This window comes from Dasypus novemcinctus, chromosome 19 (assembly GCF_030445035.2).
Source record: "Dasypus novemcinctus isolate mDasNov1 chromosome 19, mDasNov1.1.hap2, whole genome shotgun sequence".
In the NCBI taxonomy this organism is placed as follows: domain Eukaryota; kingdom Metazoa; phylum Chordata; class Mammalia; order Cingulata; family Dasypodidae; genus Dasypus; species Dasypus novemcinctus.
In genome coordinates, this window is record NC_080691.1 from 6,223,391 (window position 1) to 6,243,148 (window position 19,758).

The 19,758-nt window shown below is 47.1% G+C and overlaps 1 protein-coding gene across 1 annotated transcript in view; it reads left to right on the forward strand.

Annotated features, from left to right (window-relative positions):
* The first annotated feature begins 18,602 nt into the window (after window positions 1-18,602).
* Window positions 18,603-19,758, forward strand: part of CHFR (checkpoint with forkhead and ring finger domains) — a 30,116-nt gene continuing 28,960 nt past the window's right edge. Inside the window, exon 1 of the mRNA XM_012531038.4 lies at window positions 18,603-18,870. Coding sequence (XP_012386492.1) covers window positions 18,738-18,870 — 133 coding nt within the window. The 5' untranslated portion in view covers window positions 18,603-18,737. The remainder of the gene's footprint in view (window positions 18,871-19,758) is intronic.

Genomic DNA, 19,758 nt, shown 5'->3' on the forward strand with positions numbered 1-19,758 from the left:
CATTCAAATTATTACATACTAAATGAACTCAACTATTTTATTACTTCACTTTTTAAGGTGAAGAATAAACCTTTTGCAATAATTTGAAATAAAATATACTTTTCAGGATTTAATTTTGAGAAAGCAGGTTTGAGCATTATGTTTTTTTAAGAGTGATAAGACTTGTTTTTCTTTTTTTTTTTAAGAGTTATTTTTTATTTATTTCTCTCCCTTCCCCTCCCCCCCCCCCCCAGTTGTCTGCTCTCTGTCTCTATTCACTGTGCGTTCTTCTGTGACTGCTTCTATCCTTATCAGCAGCACCGGGAATCTGTGTTTCTTTTTGTTCTGTCATCTTGTTGTGTCAGCTCTCCGTGTGTGTGGTGCCATTCCTGGGCAGGCTGCGCTTTCTTTCACGCTGGGCGGCTCTCCTTACGGGGCGCACTCCTTGCTCATGGGGTTCCTCTATGCGGGGGACACCCCTGCGTGGCACGGCACCCCTTGTGTGCGTCAGCGCTGTGCATGGGCCAGCTCCATACGGGTCAAGGAGGCCCGGGGTTTGAACCGCGAACTTCCCATGTAGTAGGCGGATGCCCTATCCATTGGGCCAAGTCCGCTTCCCTAGACTTGTTTTTCTTAAACAGCTAAGGAAACAGTAAGGTTAAAGTATAAGAAGTTATTTTGATAAAAGAGACTTTTTTGTACACTGATTAGTCAGGAGAGAAACTCTTTGTAAATTTTTGCTGAAACAGCCCCAAAATTTACAAAATTTTGTTACTTTAACAGAGAAAGAACAAAATTTTAACTTTGCATCAGTATACTATTTGATGCTTTAGCTTTTAAAACTTTATAGATAGACCCAATAGGTTTCTTTCCCATGGGTTGTCCTTATTCAACTTATCCACAAAAATTCCTTTTCCGCACACCTTCTTCACTTTCTTATTCATTCAGGTTTTACTCTGCATTTTATTTTTTATTTTTCCTTAGTACAAAAAATAACACATTCTATATATCTTCCATATTTAATTTACCAAACCAACTCTGGAAATTGTTTCAAAGCAAACTTCTTATAGCATACAATTACCATTAAAATTAAATAACTTGTCAGACTAATGATTTTATTAGACATACTAACAGAAACATAAAGCTCACCAGTTTGACTTATAATTCTTATTCTTTTGGTATGGCTGTTTCTAAGATTTTTATTATTTCACATTTCTGATTCTACTGCTTTTAAGATTTTTCTGGAATCAGTGTTGCCTGTAATATGCAAGCTTATTCTGGAAGTATTTTTATTAGTAATCAGCAACCAGTTAGGGATATTTGAGCAGTATAAATGCAGTTAAGCTTTAATTTAGCAGTTTAGATAGACAGATATTTAGTACATATATTTTGGATTATTACTTTTTAGGAGTACACTTAGACTCAAAATTCAGGAGTAAGCTAAAGGTTTACTTATAAGAAGCGAGTAATTGTAGGTTTGATACTTTGCAGGGCATCAAAAGGGACAGGAGGCGGCAGACTTGGCCCAGTGGTTAGGATGTCCTTCTACCACATGGAGGTCCACGGTTCAAACCTGTGTGCAGCTGGCCCATGTGCAGTGCTGATGTGCATAAGGAGTGCCCTGCCACTCAGGGGTGTCCCCTGTGTAGGGGAGCCCCACGCGCAAGGAGTGCACCCCGTAAGGAGAGCCGCCCAGCGCGAAAGAAAGTACAGCCTGTGCAAAAATGGCACCACCCACACAGAGAGCTGACACAATGAGATGACGCAACAAAAAGAAACACAGATTCCCGTGCCGCTGACAACAACAGAAGCAGACAAAGAAGATGCAGCAAATAGACACAGAAAACAGACAACCGGGGTCAGGGGGGAAGGGGAGAGAAATAAATAAATAAATAAATAAATAAATAAATAAATAAATAAATGGAACATGATATTAGGGTTTGGATGTGATGTTGGTAGGAATTTTTAGTTGAACTGTGACTGGTTTGTGATGGGCAGAAATGATAGGAATTTTAATATTTTAGATTTCAGGATTGACAGAGTTGAGCAGTAAAAGGGGGAGCAGAGGAGGGAGGGAGTGGGAGAAAAGGTGACTTTTTAGTGGGTACTGTAAAAGAGGGATTATAAAACTATTCTATTGACCTTCGCTATTGAGATTGAGGATGGGAAACGGACTTTGGCCCAGTGGTTAGGGCGTCTGTCTACCACATGGGAGGTCCGCGGTTCAAGCCCCGGGCCTCCTTGACCATGTGGAGCTGGCCCATGTGCAGCGCTGATGCGCGCTAGGAGTGCCGTGCCACACATGGGTGTCCCCCGTGTAGGGGAGCCCCACGCGCAAGGAGTGCGCCCCGTAAGGAGAGCCGCCCAGCGCGAAAGAAAGTGCAGCCTGCCCAGGAATGGTGCTGCACACACTTCCCATGCTGCTGACGACAACAGAAGCGGACAAAGAAACAAGACGCAGCAAAAAGACACAGAGAACAGACAACCAGGGGAGGGGAGGGGAATTAAATAAATAAATAAATCTTTAAAAAAAAAAAAAAGATTGAGGAGTGAGTTAAGGGTTCAGAAACTTTGGGAAGGGCAGAATAAATGGTTTTTGTATCAATAAGGAAGGAAATTGGTGTGCCTGCCACCATCAGAGTTACCTGGGGTTCTGCTGTGGAGATGGGCGTGGGGTCTGCACAGTTCCTGGGCACCTTTAATCGTCTGTTGCTGGTTCCAGAAGGTCTGGAGGGTGAAGCCAGGGGTTGGGTTTGACTGGGTAGCTGGTGCCCTCTTGCCTCGAGGGACCTGGGGACAGTCGGACTTCCAGCGGATTTCTTGCTTGCACAGCGGGAACGGCCTTGGAGGAGGTTGTGGGTTTGGGCACGGCCTGGCTCAGTGCCCAGGTTTTTGCCTTTGAAGTGTGGCCTTGGTGGTTTTTTGTACTTGCCTGGAGTGGAGTGTCTGTTGGGAACCCTGGAGGGTGGAAGATTTACAGCTAGGTTTTTTCTGGAGGACTGTTGTGGCTCTGACAGGGCTGTTGGCAGCCTTTTGCTGATTTAGGGCATTTGCAAGGTTTTGTGCCGCAAACCAAATATGTTCTTTTTCTTCTGGGGATAGACAGGTGGAAAGAATGATGTAGAGGTTTTCAGAGAAGATCCTAACCAGTCCTCTTCTGGTTTAAGTCTGAGAGCGAGACAGGAACGTGTGCTCTGACTACTCCTTCAGCTCCTGCTACTTCCCGGAGGAGCAAGAGAGGAGCTGGCGTCTGTGTGGAGTTAGGCGCCTGCGTGCTGGTGGAGGTGGAGGGCTGTGGCACAGAAGGAGGGAGGTGGTCCCCGAAAGCAAGTATGCGGAGGGGAGAGGGAGGGTAGAAGGCAGCAGTGATGAAGTGGGGAGGAAGAGGGAGTGCAGGGTGAGCTTGGAGATAATGCTGGAGGGTTCTGTGGAGGAGGTACAGGGGGGCGTGATCTGAGGCATCAAAGTCAGAGTGTGCAGAAGCTTTAGGGGTGGAAGTGATGAGGGGGAAGATTTCTGAGGAGGTTTCTGGTGTAAAAGAAGAATTTGGTAGGAAGAACAGGATTGGCGGAGGGAGGGAAGGAAGGAAAAGGAAGCCTGGACATAAGGGATCTCTGGCCATCTGCCATTGCACTGGATAAAGTTCTCTAAGTCTTGGAGAACCTGAAAATTGAAAGTGCCGTTCTCTGGCCATTGACTTTCATTGCCCTGTTTGTATTGCGGCCACACAGAGGTCAAATGGAAAATGAGCTTTTTTAGGTCTGATGTCTCCTTCTGGGTACGGAGTTTTGTTTTGTTTTTTTTTTATTTATTTTTATTTTATTTCTCTCCTTTTACCCACCCCCTCAGTTGTCTGTTTTCTGTGTCCATTTGCTGTGTGTACATCTATGTCTGCTTATATTCTTGTCAGCAGCACCAGGAATCTGTGTTTCTTTTTGTTGCATCATCTTGCTGCATCAGCTCTCCATGTGTGTGGCACCATTCCTGGGCAGGCTGCATTTTTTTGCACAGGGCGGCTCTCCTTATGGGGCACACTCCTTGCGCATGGGACTCCCCTATGTGGGGGACATCCCTGAGTGGCACAGCACTCCTTGTGTGCATCAGCACTGCGCGTGGTCCAGCTCATCACATGGGTCAGGAGGCCCTGGGTTTGAACCCCAGACCTCCCATGTGGTAGGCGGATGCTCTATCCATTGAGCCACATCCGCTTCCCTGGGTACAGAGTTTTAAGATTATGAAGGAGACAGCCCAGAAGCATGGCTTTTGGAGAGGTTGAAATTGAATTCCCCATTTTAGGTGGCTGGGGCAAGACTAAGGATTTGTAGGACAGAGGAGATTCTGAATGAGACAGGCATCCCTGAATTCGTCAATATCTCCAAGGAAATAGGGGACCATGCTTGGAGCCAGATGTCTCCAGAGCCAAGGGGTTTCTTCCCATGAGGACGCAGGCCTTCCACCCTCTGTGGCCCTTGGGGACAATGAGGATCACTGACCTAGTGCTAGGTTTTTTCCCCATGGGTTGTCCTTGACAATGGAAAAGGAGAGAGATAGAGAGAGCAGGATCCTCTGGTGGAGAAATCCTTACTCACCCAGCCAAGAGTCGTTGTCCAGTGTTGGATGGGCATTCCACCAAGGCAGAGGGGAGATTCCTCACTAATCAGTCAGTCTCAATGTGATCCCAGTCCCAGGTTTTGGCACCAAATGTTGGAGAAAAGGGGGACATGGAGACTGATTGCAGGAAGAAGGTTTATTGGGAAGCTTTTCCAATGGGGGGGTTCTGAAGAATAGACTTGAGCCCTCCCGCCAGCATGGTGGGGATCTGAAGGCAAACTTCAGCCCACTTCTGGAAAGGAGGGATTTGGATTTATACAGCACATTCCTAGGTGGGAAATGATAGATGGTGGGAGGGGACCAAGGGTCCAAGTGAGGTGCAGGGGCCAATAGGAAGCCCTGGAGGTGAAAATTTTCCTTTCTATGGCTAGAGGGTGGTGGGATAGGGAGCTGTTTCCTTGGAATGCTGGAGAAGCAAGCGGTGCTTTGATCTGGAGGGAGTGAAAGTCTTTACCTCCCTTTACTCCCATTTCCACGTGGTTTCTTTGTTCATTCTTTGGGAAGTGCCATGCTTCCAGATACATATGCTTATGGGGGGGCTTTCTTTCCTCAATGCACGTCAGGGGTAACTGAGTCACAGCTTGTGAATTATTGCAAACCTATTTAGGGGGAACCTCTAACATGTATCTTACAGCTTTTCCTGAAATCTAAATACACCAAGTTGAAAATGTAAAGGGGGCTATTGATAAATAACATAGAATGGGTACTCTGAAATATGAGAAACTTCATGAGGACTCCTGGAAGACTCACATTTAAGGCTACTCTCTTTTTTATGGGGTGATTTTTGGAAAATGCATACTTAAATATTTAATCATCTATGTACAACAACTGACTTTTGAAAACTGAGAATAGAGGTCACAAGAATGGGTTTATTTTTAATGTTTTGTTAAAATAATACCTTAAGGGGACAACCAGCAAGATGGCGGCAGAGTAAGGAGCTTCTAGAGTCATTTGTGCTACGGGGCAGTTAGTAATCACCCACAGCTACCTAAAACACCTGTTTGGAGACTCCAAGAGACCAGAAGATTCTTAAGTAGAGCCCTCCAGGCCCCAGAGGCTGGTGCGCATCCTCCACTGGCAGCCACCTTGGGAACTATTCTGTGACTGGAATTGAAAACCCCACTTCCCAAAAATGGAGGAGGAAGAGACAGTTGGGAACCAACTTCAACTACTGGTTAGTAAACTCAGTGGGCTAAAGTATAATCCTAGTTTATACTAAAGTTTGAAACTGTCCAGGTCAGAAAGAGGCTGGTAACTGCATCTTAACTCTGTGCCTAGCACGAGGGGAAGCAGGGCAGACTGAAAATCACAACGCTGGTAGGGACTGGCTTCTTTCTATCCAGATCAGATTTCAGTTCTAGCATAAGCCCAGCCCCACCTCTGGCAGGGAGGAAGCTGTGGGGACCTGTGCCAGCCTCTCTGGGAAAATACAGGCCACACTACAGAGGCTGGAGATCATCCTACTCTGGCAGCACAAGCCGCCTCAGGAGCTATTCTGTCGCTGGAGTGGAAACCCCATTTCCCAAAAACAGGGGAGAAAGAGACCGTTAGCCACCAACTTTAGCTACTGATTAGTAAATTTGGCTGGCTGAAGTATAACCCTAAGAAGAGCTAAAGTTCGAACTTCTCCAAGTTGGAAAGAGGCCAGTAGCCACCGTTCTTACTCTGTCCCTGGCATGACAGGAGGTACGGCTGACTAAAAATCACAGTGCAGTAGGGACTGGCTTCTTTCACCCAGATCGGCCTGCAGCCCTAGCCCAGGCTTCAGCCCCCCCTCTGGCAGGGAGGAGGCTGGCGGGCCCTGCACCAGCCTATCTGGGTAACTGTAGGTATCTTTGGCTGGCACAGACGGAATAATCAGAAATCTACCGGGGCAATTGCAGTCATCTTGAACCCACACTTCATGGATTACTGCCCACACCTGCAGCTCCATTCCCACCCCAGGCAGGGGAGAAAGGGGCATGAAGCCCCATCAGTCTCTCTGGGCAACTACAGTCTAGGCCTGCATGACTTGGATTTATTACACATGGCTGTAAATCTGTCCCTATCCCCTGGCAAAGGAGAAAGGTTTGAGGAGCTTCATTGGTCTCTGGAGCAGTGAGGGCAGCTTGAGCCTCCACAGCTTATAGCACCAGCTACATCCTCAGCTGCTGCTACACAACCAGCAAGAGAGAAAGGGCAAAAAAACCCTAAATTAAAGAGAGAAACTGTATCCAGAATAAATACATCTGTAAGCCAGATGCCAAGACACCAACAAAAAGTCACAATCCACACCAAGAAACAGAAGATGTGGCCCAGTTAAATGAATGAGATAAGCCTGCAGATGACATAAAGGAGTTGAGACAACTAATCATAGATGTTTAAACAAATGTCCCTAATAAATTCAATGAGATGTTTAAAGAGATTAAGGATATTAAGAAGACATTAGATTAGCACAAAGAAGAATTTGAAAAAATACATAGAAAAATAGCAGATCTTGGGAAACGGACTTTGGCCCAGTGGTTAGGGCGTCCGTCTACCATATGGGAGGTCCGCGGTTCAAACCCCGGGCCTCCTTGACCTGTGTGGAGCTGGCCATGCGCAGCGCTGATGCGCGCAAGGAGTGCCGTGCTACGCAAGGGTGTCCCCCGCGTGGGGGAGCCCCACGCGCAAGGAGTGCGCCCGTGAGGAAAGCCGCCCAGCGTGAAAAGAAAGAGCAACCTGCCCAGGAATGGCGCCGCCCACACTTCCCGTGCCGCTGACGACAACAGAAGCGGACAAAGAAACAAGACGCAGCAAATAGACACCAAGAACAGACAACCAGGGGAGGGGGGGAAAATAAATAAATAAATAAATCTTTAAAAAAAAAAAAAAAAGAAAAATAGCAGATCTTATGGAAATGAAATTAAAAATACACTGAAATCATATAATAGTAGATTTGAAGAGGTAGAAAAAAGGACTGGTAAGCTTGAAGACATTGCCTCTGGGGGTATGGAGTGTGAGGTATATAGGAAACTCTTATATTTTTATTATTATTTTTTTTAAAGATTTATTTATTTATTTCTCTCCCCTTCCTCCCCCCAACCCCAGTTGTCTGTTCTCTGTGTCTATTTGCTGCGTCTTCTTTCTTTGTCCACTTCTGTTGTTGTCAGTGGCATGGGACTCTGTGTTTCTTTTGGTTGCGTCATCTTGCTGCGCCAGCTCTCCGTGTGGGCGGCAACATTCCTGGGCAGGCTGCACTTTCTTTCGCGCTGGGCGGCTCTCCTTATGGGGCACACTCCTTGCACGTGGGGCTCCCCTATGTGGGGGACACCCTTGCGTGGCACGGCACTACTTGCGCGCATCAGCACTGCACATGGGCCAGCTCCACACGGGTCAAGGAGACCCAGGGTTTGAACCGCGGACCTCCCATGTGGTAGACAGACGCCCTAACCACTGGGCCAAGTCCGCTGCCTATATTTTTAAATGTAACATTTTTGTGATATACGTATTTTTAAAAAAACAATTGAATCTTTAAAATTTAAAAAAAGGTGATGGACTTGGCCGCCATGCCTCTCCATGCCCTCAGCAACTACTGTGGCCACTGTCTCCACATCAATGATACAATTTCCTCCCTTCCTAGAGCCACAATAGTTCTAAAGTAGAATGCCAGTAAGTCGACTCTAATCCATATTCACGTTTTATTTTAAATTTTGTTGAAATCTAATTTATTTATTTTGTTCTGGTATTTTTTGTGTTATATCTAAGAAGCCAATCACTAATGTGAGGTCATGCAAATTTTCCACTATTTTCTTTTCTAAGACTTCAGTTTTAGCTAGTACATTTAGTTCTTTGATACAGTTTGAGTTATTTTTTGTCTACAGTGTAAGGTGGGGGTCCAAATTAATGTTTCGCATGTGGCTATCCAGTCATCCCAGCACTATTTGTTGAAAAGACTATTTTTCCATATTGACTTGTCTAGGAAACCCTGTCAAAAATCAACTGACCATAATGTATGTACTTTTTGCTGGACTCTTAATCCTATTCCATTAATATACCTGTCTATCCTTATGCCAATACAACACTGTCTTGATTTAGTGTAGCTTTGTAGTAAGTTTTGAAATCAGAAGTTTGACTTCTCCAATATTGTTTTCATTTTTTAAGATTGTTTTGGCTATTTGGGGTCTCTTGTAATTCCATTACAAGAATGTTAGGATGAAGTTGTCCATTTCTGAAGAAAAAGCTGCTGTAATTTTGATGAGGATTGTGCTGAATCTGTAGATTTCTTTAGTTAGTGTTGCTATATTAGTAGTCTTTGGTTTTCATGATGAATTTATGAACTATGGGATGTCTTTCCATTCATTTGGATCTTTAATTTTATCAACAGTGCTTTGTAGTTTTCAGCACAGAAGTCTTACATGTCTTTGGTTAAATTTATTCCTAAGTGTTTTATTCTTTTTGATGATATCATTAATGAAACTGATTTTTTAGTTTTATTTTCAGATTGTTCATTGCTAGTCTATAAGAAATATAGCTGATTTTTGGATACTGATCTGTATCCTCCAACTTTGCAGAATGCATTTATTACCTCAATTTTTCTGTAGATTCTTTAAGGTTTTCTATATACAAGATTGCATCATCTGAAAATAGAGATAATTTTACTTCTTCCTTCCTAATATGGTTACCGTTTATTTCTTTTTCTTGCCTATTTTCCCTGGCTAGAACCTCCAGCACAGTGTTGAATAGAAGTGGGGAAGTCAGGCTCCTCGTCTTGCTCTTAAGCTCAAAAGGTTAATGTTCATTCTTTCACCATTAAGTGTAACTTAAGATGTTGCTTCTAACTGATGCCCTTTATCAGGTTGAGAAAGTTCCCTTCTTTTCCTAATTTGTTAAGTGTTTTTATCATGATAGAGTCTTAGATTTTGTCAAATGCCTTTTCTATCTATTGATATGATCAACTTTTTTTTCCCCCATTATTCTATTCATATGACAGTCCATTAGTTGATTGTGATATGTTGAACTAACTTTTCATTTCTGGGGTAAATCCCACTTGGGCATAGTGTATAATTTTTTAAATATGTTCCTGGGTTTGGTTTGCCAGTATTTTGTTGAGGATTTTTGCATCAATATTCATAAGGGATATTGGTCTGTAGTTTTCTTTTCTGGTGATGCATTTGTCTGTCTTTCGTGTCAGGGTAATGTTTGCTCATAAAATGAGTTAGGAAGTGTTCCCTTCTATTTTTAGAAGAGTTTGAGAAGGATTGGTATTAATCCCTCTTTGAAAGTTTGGTAGAATTCTCCAGGGAAGCCATCTGGTCCTGGTCTTTTTGACCACTGATTCAATCTCTTTGCTTGTTATAAGTCTGTTGAGATTTGCTATTTCTTCTTGAGATAATTTAGGTAACTTGTTTTTATCCAGGAATTTGTCTATTCCATATAGATTATGGAATTTGTTGGCATACAATTGTTAGTAGTATTTCCTTATAATCCTTTTTATATCTGTAAAGTTCATAATAATGTCCAATTTTCATTCCCAGTATTACTAATGTGAGCTTTGTCTGCTCCTGTGACTTCAGAGATTTCTCTGGGGAGATCACCACTTCAAATATCCTTCTCCTTCCCTGTTGGCACAATGTGATATAAAGGTACTGAGATCTCTGGGGACCATAGTCATGATCTGATTATCTATAAATTCATCAAATAACAATTTTATTCATTGATTGGGACTCTTAATGAATACAGCTTTTCTACCGTAGTAATGTTTTTATGGTTTTTTGATTCACTTCATGTACTTAGACACAAATTCTATTTGCCTCCTCTCCTGAGTGACACATCTGCACTCTGCACTTTCGTGAAAGTCCATCTTTATTGGAATTATATATAACCTAATGCATAAGTATATGTAATGAAATAACTTAATGCCTAGAAAGTATATTTTGTATTTATTCACAACAGGTTGGTATAATCTTGAAGATAAGGGTCTTATTAATCTTTGCATCCTCAGGGCTCTACACCAAACCTGCCTTAGAGTAAATTCCAAAGAAACCTTTTTACTGAGAAAACAATATAACAATGAAAGAACATATTTTTTTCTAAGATCAGGCATAGGCAAAAGCAAGACAGAGTCAGTATCCTCCTGGAGTTAATGGGGTGGTAGGAAAGGCAAACGTACTGTCATATAATGACAGGACTTTACTTTCTGGCAACATGATTCAATGAACTGAAAAGATCCTTTGGAAAAAATGCCAATAATGTTGATGAACTATACAAGAATGCAACATAACAGTCATTTAAATGCACTGCTGAGACTTTAGGACAGTGAGGACTCCCGTGGCTAAAACACCCTTTTAGAAGGAAACTGAGCAAGAGTGTGTGAGTGTGTGCTGCAGCTCCCTGGCGTCTGAGTAAGACAAAGGTCTTGTGTTAGAAGCCCTGTCGGGGAACAGGAGCGCTTACACAAGCCCCTGCAGGAGGCACCCCGTGATGGTGAACTGGGAAACACGCTGCCCACCATGACGGAAAGGTGGCAGTGGATACCATGTGGCCTACATCAGCTTTAGCTCTCGGTGGAGCAAATAAACAGATAAGCACAACTGCAAGCAAGGGCTGCCAAGTGCGCCATATGCCACTGTGCTTGCTTTAGAGTTTGAGACCCATCGAAAGCGTTCCAAAAGACCCATCCTGGGTTCTTTCCCTATCATCTTTCCATCCTATACGTCTGAGAAAGGAACATTCGTAGAGATCCATTTTCACTAAGCTATTGGATGGAGCTGGTGCCCACCCTCGCGGCAGAGGAAAAGATCCTGTCCAGTGATGCTGCTGACGCCAGCCTAAGCATGTGGGCATGGAAGGCAAGTGGGACACCGTGTCCTTGTCCTGTCCCTGGGTCATGAACTGCCGGGTCTGTTTCACGTGCCTCATGTGCAGGAGCCTTTCATCCCTAAACTGAAGCAGCTGTTGTTAGGATCCCAGGGACAGACCCTTCGCAGAGAAGCTCTGTCATCTGCAGGATCACCAGATATTCAGTTCGCAGAGCTGCTTGGGGCAAGTGTATTGTTGCACCCAATTATCATCTTCCCTTATTGTGAGGGGACCTGCCTGGCCCACAACAGTGAGCTCCATCACTCCGGCTCTGAGTGCTGCCAGAGGGAGGTACCTACCTGCTCCTAACTCTTCCTGGTGGTCCCACCAAGGCCGGGCTTTCATTGTTGATGATCCAGGATGATGAGCACAAGATGAGTGTGCACCTCATGAACCCATCCCTGATGGAAAGGTGCGGCTGCTCTTGAGACACCGGGAGCTTCCTGCTGGCCCCACGGCCACTCAAGCCCAGGACTCAGGGCTCCAGTGAGGGGCTGGAATGGTCCACATAATCACCGGAAGCTCTGCAGGGAGGTGGGACTTGTTTTGTTCCACAATGCACAGTAAGAAGGATGGTGCGATGGCGCGTGACCCCTCTGAACACTTTTCTTTAATATTGGCAGAAGCCCCAAGAGTCCCCTCTTGCTGTTCTCAACCAACCCTGTCCCTGGGGGAGCTCGGCCCCTTGGGGGTCCACATGTCTGAATACTGCTCCAGCCTAGAGGGCTGAGTTGCCAGGCTGAGTCCCCTCGGGGGTCACTTGGGGGGTGGGGAAGGAGAGCCTGGATGAGAGTGTTTGCCTTTGAGGTGGGAGTAAAGACTGTTACTGGTATCAAACAGGCTCTGCTTTGGACCCTTCCAAGGTAGTCCCTGCTTTTGTCCTGCCTTAGACCTCAGAATATCAATTTCTCTTCACCTGGCATGCCTAGCCTCCTCAGTGAGTGAGGGCTCTGCTCAAGGGAGCTCTCAGCCACAGGCGGGCCGTGGGCGCTGGGCACGGAGGCCTTAGCTACCTCGTGAGGGTGCAGTGACAGCTGGGAACTGTTGTAAGTGGAGGGACGTAGTAAGATATCCTAGGTGGAGGGGGCCTTGGCTTCAGGGAAGGATGTAGTGTTATTATCACTTAAGGAACTTTCCACCCAATGCCTTTTTTAAGATTTATTTTTTATTTATTTCTCTCCTCCCCCGCTCCACCCCGCAGTTGTCTGTTCTCTCTGTCCATTCACTGTGTGTTCTTCTGTGACCACTTCTATCCTTATCAGCGGCACAGGAATCTGTGTTTCTTTTTGTTGTGTCATCTTGTTGTGTCAGCTCTCCGTGTGTGCAGCACCATTCCTGGGCAGGCTGTTCTTTCTTTCGCACTGGGCAGCTCTCCTTACGGGGCGCGCTCCTTGCGTGTGGGGCTCCCCTACGAGGGGGACACCCCTGTGTGTCAGGGCACTCCTTGCGCATCAGCACTGCGCATGGGCCAGCTCCACACAGGTCAAGGAGGCCCGGGGTTTAAACCGCGCAACTCCCATGTGGTAGACGGACGCCCTAACCACTGGGCCAAGTCCACTTCCCTAATGACTGTTTAACTTAGGTATTCATATCTTTTATTATCTTCAATAGAATTTTTTAAAATGTTAAAAAAATAAATAAAGATAAAAATTGACCTGGGATTCACTTGTGGTTGTGATTCAATTTAAACTGCCTACCTGTTCCTGGGATTTCAAGGCCAAAGTACAATATTTAAAAGTGATATTTATTTAAAAATAAATAAATTTTTAAAAGTGATATAAAGGGGAAAGTGGATGCAGCTCAACCGATTGGGCTCCCGTCTACCACAGGGGAGGCCCTGGTTCGCGTCCCAGGGCCTCCTGGTGAAGGCAAGCTGGCCACACCCGCAGAGGGCTGACAGCCCACGCCCGTGGAGAGCTGATGGCTCGCACTGGTGGACAGCTGGCGCAGCAAGATGACCCAACAAAGGGAGACAAGCAGACTCAGAACACACAACGAATGGAGAGCAGACAGCAAGCGAGCAGCAAGCAGGCGGGGGGGGGGGGAATAAATAAAATCTTAAAAAAAAAAAGTGACGTAAAGGTGATAATATTTAGAGGCATCCTTGAAGAAGCATACCTCACCTGTTTCTGGCATAGCATAATCTCAAACTGACAAGAATCCCATGGATTAAGCTCCACTGAGGATGGTCTGTCGCAATTTGATATAGTTATAAATTCCAAAAATAGATACTGGGTTATGTTTGTAATCTGGTCTATTACTGGGCATGATTGTGTTATGATTAGGGTTTGATTGGGCCACGTCATTAGGGCATTGAGTCCCCACCACCAAGGGGTGGGGTCTCACAGATAAAAGGCATGGCAGAGGACAGAGCTGAGGGTTTTTGATGTTGGAGCCCCAGGAAGTAAGCTCACAGAGGAAAGAGAAGCCAGCCCCAGAAAGACAGGAATGCTGAACCCAGGAAGAAGCAAGCCCTGGGAAGGAAAGAACCTTGAACCCAGAGAGAAGCAAGACCCTGGAAGGGAAGAACCCAGGAAGCCTGAGCCCTGGCAGACGTCGGCAGCCATCTTGCTCCAACACGTGGAAATGGACTTTGGTGAGGGAAGTAACTTATGCTTTATGGCCTGGTATCTGTAAGCTCCACCCCAAATAAATACCCTTTATAAAAACCAACCGATTTCTGGTATTTTGTATCAGCACCACTTTGGCTAATACAAAGTCACAAACCAAAATTCCAAAACATGTGAGGAAACAATCCCCATGAGGAAGAGGGGGCAGCAATGAAGGCATGCCCCCAAGCTGATTTTTTTTTTTAAGATTTATTTTTTATTTATTTCTCTTCCCTTCCTTCCCACCCCCCAGTTGTCTGCTCTCTGTGTCCATTCTCTGTGTGCTCTTCTGTGACCGCTTCTGTCCTAATCAGCAGCACTGGGAATCTGTGTTTCTTTTGTTGCGTCATCTTGCTGTGTCAGCTCTCCGTGTGGGTGGCGCCATTCCTGGGTAGGCTGCACTTTCTTTCACGCTGGGCAGCTCTCCTTATGGGGCGCACTCCTTGCACGTGGGGCTCCCCTACATGGGGACACCCCTGCGTGGCACGGCACTCCTTGCGCGCATCAGCACTGCGCATGGGCCAGCTCCACACGGGTCAAGGAGGCCCAGGGTTTGAACCGTGGACCTCCCATGTGGTAGGTGGATGTTCTATTGTTGTGCCAAATCCGCTTCCCCCTAAGCTGATTTTTAAGGTTAATAATATGCCAATCAAAATCCAAGGGCATTTTGTAAATTTGCCACACTGAATCTAAAGTTCATCTTGGAAATTTTAGAGAAGTAAAACCATACTGTTTATTTTTAATTAAAAAAAAACTTTAATTCAAATTTTAAAAAAATTAACAGGAAAAGGCAGATCAACAAGCTATGGAAGCATTACTCCTAAAAAGCTCTGTCCAGGCAAAACCATAAATATTTAGATAAAGAAAAATTATTAACGCTTTCCCCCGAAAATGGTTTAACATATTGGACAGTTTCACATATGTCCCTGGTTTCTCCTGACAGACGTGTGAAGTGTGACGTGCCCCGAGCGTCAGCAGCCAGCCGCCTCCCACGGCTGGGGGCCCCGCGCGCTGCGGGCTCGGGGAACAGGGGCAGCCTGCACGCTCTGTGCTTCTCCAGCTCAGCACTGTGGTTCTTGGGGTCTTTGTGAAGCACCAGGAACTGCCCTCAGTGAAAGCCAAAACCTGGGCCACGAGTGTCACCCGCCTCGCCTCCCTCCTCCCCGGCTTCCTCTGCCTCTTGCTCTCCCTTGACCACCCTACGCAGGCGCTGCATCCTCCACGTGCAGAGCTGTTCCCTGCGGCTGCTCCCACACTGTGGCTCGACCGTCAGGGTGGTTTTGGCCCTCACACGCACAACACCTGGCAGGGGGAGTTCGCAGTTCATATCAGGACATCACCTCCGTCATTCCCATTTCCTCCACGACCGGGGTGACCTTCCTGGAGCCTGGCTGGGAACATCACCCCCACTTCCTAAGGTGGACGTGCGCTCCCCCTCGCCGCCTCATCGCAGGCGCGGTGGGGACTCGCGCCGTCTTTCCGTGTCCTCGCACGCCCGGGCATTTCCGGCCAGGAGGCTGCCTGGGGCCGTTCACAGGCTGGTCTTCAGCAGCAACTGCATGACCTCTGCCCGCATCCCACGGCCGCAAGGGAAGGCCGGGTCGCCGTGACAGCACCTCTGTCTTGGCTTCAGGTGCAGGACAACTAGGTCACATTTTTGTTTCCAAGTACTGCACGATTCTCCTTTGGCCAGAAGAACACCCTGCAAGGCATAAGGAAAAGAATAGGTTTTGACAATAGCAAAAAAATTAGGACCATCTGAGAAACATTTTTATGGACAGATGCTAGGTAAAAATTGTATTTAGCTCAGCTCTTCATTTAATGAGACACTTCTTCCAACCTTTAAAGTAAAAAGATACATATATATACACATACGTATTAGTTTCTAAATAATTAAATCATACTTTAGAATTTCAGGAGTAAAAGTGGCTTCTTATCAAAAGCAAAACTTTTCCCTTTGCCAAATCCCATACTCCAGAGCAATCCCTTTTAATGACTTTTGTTTTATATCTTCTACTGGAGGACTTCAAGTCTACAAACAATGCGGTTAAGACTTTTTGATTCTAGAACTTTGGATTTGACCTCTTTTGTCTTTCAGTTAGAAGTAAAACGTAACTCGCTCTTTTCCCATCTCTCTGGTCCACCCTCTTCCAGTCCCACCTCTGGTCTCGATGATCATTTTTGCTTCCATTTCCTGGTGAGGCCCCTGGGGAGAGTGACTGAAATACATCATCTGGATTTGTGCTTGTCACAATCCTTACAGGCAGTTCACTAAAAAAAGATTTTAGGATTCTCACAAAATAAGCAATTTGAAGAGGTAAGGACTTGGGACATCCTGCTCGCTGTCACTGCATCTTTGGGTACTCTCCATCTCTGCCCCAAGAGCCAGGAGGCAGCGCTCATTAATTGCAGGAATGGGTCACATCTTTGCCTTTCCTCACTGAGCACAGGGGTCAGAGAACTTGGCCCCCTTAGTTGACTCGTTCCCCAGGCATGCCTCCAATCACCATCTACACATCTGCACAGATGCCCAGCCCTGACTTCACTCTCACAAAGCAGCCCATGGAAAGGGATTTGGGAGGAATTAATTCAAGGGTTCTGTGACTTGAACGAAAAACTAATTGGAAACTCATCTTTAAATGACGGAATTGAATGCACTTTCTGCCAAGATGGTTTAATCAAGCAAAGCAAATAACTTTTCCTTCCCTCTAATTCTCTTATCTAACCTAAGCAGGATTAACAATAGTTAACTTTATATCATGGTATTTATTTCTTTTTAAAGATTTATTTTTTATTTATTTCTCTCCCTTTTCCCCCCATTGTCTGCTCTCTGTGTCCACTCACTGTGTGTTCTGCGTCCACTTGCATTATCCGGCGGCACTGGGAAAATGTGTCTCTTTTTTTGTTGTTGTGTCATCTTGCAGCATCAACTCTCCATGTGTGCGGCACCTCTCCTGGGGGGGTGCGATTTTTTCACGCGGGGCGCACTCCTTGCACGTGGGGCACCCTACGCGGAGGCACCCCTGCATGGCAGGGCGCATGGGCTGCCTGACCACATGGGTCAGGAGGCCCTGGGGATCGAACCCTGAACCCTCCATATGATAGAGGGACACTCTATCAGTTGAGCCACATCCACTTCCCTATATCATTGTATTTAAGTTACAGGATATCAAAGAAGGAACGTGAAAATCACCCAGGGACTTTGCATCCTCTTCGTGGAAAGAGCATGTTTCAGGATGTACACAGGATATCATGTTAGGCAGAAGTATGGCTTTATCATCGCGTTTATTTGGCGATTCAGTATGATTTGAGAAAATGTACATGGTTGAAGAGTGACAAGGGATGGAGTGAGATGCTCATATTATGTGCCAATTTGGCTGGCTGTATAGTGCTCAGTTATTCAATCAAACACCAATTTAGATGTCGCTGTGAAAGCATTTTGTGGCTGTGATTAGTTTATAATCAGTTTTTAAGTAAGAAAGCTTCTCCTAGGTCATCATAATGGGTCTGACTTAGTCACTGGAAAGGCCTTAAGAGCAGAAGTGAGGCTTCCCAGGAACACTTTCTGCCTGTGAGTTACAGCTGCAGCTTTTGCCCAGGAGTTACCCTGCCCTTCCTGGAGGCATGCATGGCCTGCGGACTTCGGACTTGCCTAGCCAGCCCCGCCATCCACTAAGCCAGTTTCTCGCAACAAATCTCTTTATACACACACACACACACCTGTCCTACTGGCCCTGTTTCTCTGGTGTACCCGACTGGCACAGGTGTGTAGTCAAAGGTAGGTCCTTCTCCCACACGCAGTCCCTGATAGTTTCTTGTACATCGTTCCAGGGATATTTTTATAAATATATAAAATATTTTACAGAAATGGGCGCCTACTTTACATCTTTTTCACCCTTATTTTGGAGCCTTTCGTCATTGCACTTGCTTCCACGCGCGCGGCTGGACGCGCCTTTCCTCGGACGCCCGGACACGCAGGTCTTCTGGCCTCGGGCCCTGCGCACTGAACAGCCTTGCGCGTCCTCCTCGGCCTCTCGATTCCAAGGGGGATCCGCCGAGTCAAAGGACAGTTGGGGCAGAACTGCCTTTAACGAGGCGATGCAGTTACTCTCCACCAGCACCGTAAGCGCCTTCCCCCAGCGGACCCTCGAGTTTTCCAATCCACGCGCACGCGCCTCGTCCGGTGTACCCCGAGCAGCGAAAGGCCACCCTTGTTTCCTGGGGTCCCCCCGAAACTTCTCGGCCGCCTCCGCCCCAACCTATCACGGCGCCTGCTGCCTGCTGCCCGCGATCCGCACGGGACGTAGTCCTCCTCGACAGCACCAAAGATGGCCCCCAGTCCCTCAGGGCCTCTTCTGCGCAAGCTCCCGGCGTCTCCGCGCAGCGCTCCGGGCCGCTCTAGCTGCTGCGCTCGGTGGGCGCCGCCGCGGGCCAATGGGAAGGCGCGGACGCCCGCTCGCCCCGCCCCGCGCGTCAGCTGACGGGCGCGATGTGTGTTGACAGCGGCGGCGACGCCGGTTCCGGGTTCCGCGCGGCGGGGGTGAGGGGCGGCGGGGCGGCGGGGGTGCGGCGGGGCCGGGAGGAGGTGCCCGCCCGCCGGCGACTGGGCGCGGTCGGCGGGGCGGCCGAGGCCGGGAGGCCGGGAGCGGCGCGGGGCGCCTCGGCCGGGGGCTCTGGAGCTCACCCGAAGTGTCCGGGGGTCGTTAGGCGAGAGTCGGGATGGAGCAGCCTGAGGGAGGCGAGCGGCCGCCGCGGCCGCAGCCCTGGGGGCGGCTCCTGCGCCTGGGCGCCGACGAGGGCGAGCCGCACGTCCTGCTGTGGAAGCGCGAGTGGACCATCGGGCGGCGGAGAGGTGCGCGGGGGCCGGCGGGGCCGGGGGCCGGGCACGGAGGAGCCGGGCGGGGGCCGGGGGGGCACCGAGGACCTGGGGCCGGGGCCTGGGGGACGGAATGGGGACCGCCGCGGGGCCTGGCGCCGCGCACGGAGGAGCGGGGCGGGGGCCTGGGGCCCGGGGCCCGGCGAGGGCGGTACCCCCAAAGCGGGAAGACTACAAGTCCCGGAACGGAGTGCGCCGAAGTTTTTCCAGTGGAATTTGTTCTCTTGTAATAGCTGCCATTTACTGACTAATTTGTCCGCCAGTCACTCTTTTGAGTGCCTGAAAAGATTATTTAATCCTCATTACAACTTCGTGAAGTAGGTGCAATGAATATACCCTTTGGAATGCAAACTTATCAAGTCCCTTACTGTATACAAAATATCTTCTCTGACCACAGTGAAATAGAAAGTAGAAATCAGTATAAGAAAAACTGTAAAATCCACAAATATGTGGAAATTAAACAACACATTCTTAGCAACAAATTGGTCAAAGAAGAACCCTCGAGAAATTAGAAAATAGTTTGGGACCAATGAAATTGAAAACTCAAAATATCAAAATTTTTGGGATGCAGCTAAACAGTGTTCAGAGGGATATTTATAGCTGTAAATGCTTACATTTTAAAAAGAAGAAAGCTCTCAAGCCCATTACTTTGTTCTGTTCCCTGCTAGAAACCCAGCTCCTAGCATAGAGCCACTCAAGTATTTGTGAATGTAATGAACCCAGGAGGCTAAAGAATTGAACAGTGTCGCAGAGCTAGTGAGAGGATATGTCCTCAAGGTCCACATGAAGTACACTGCCTCTGAAGCAGCCATCTGGTAATCTGACCGCCCTCCCAGCTTTGCTACAGGGAGAGAAATGCGCTGA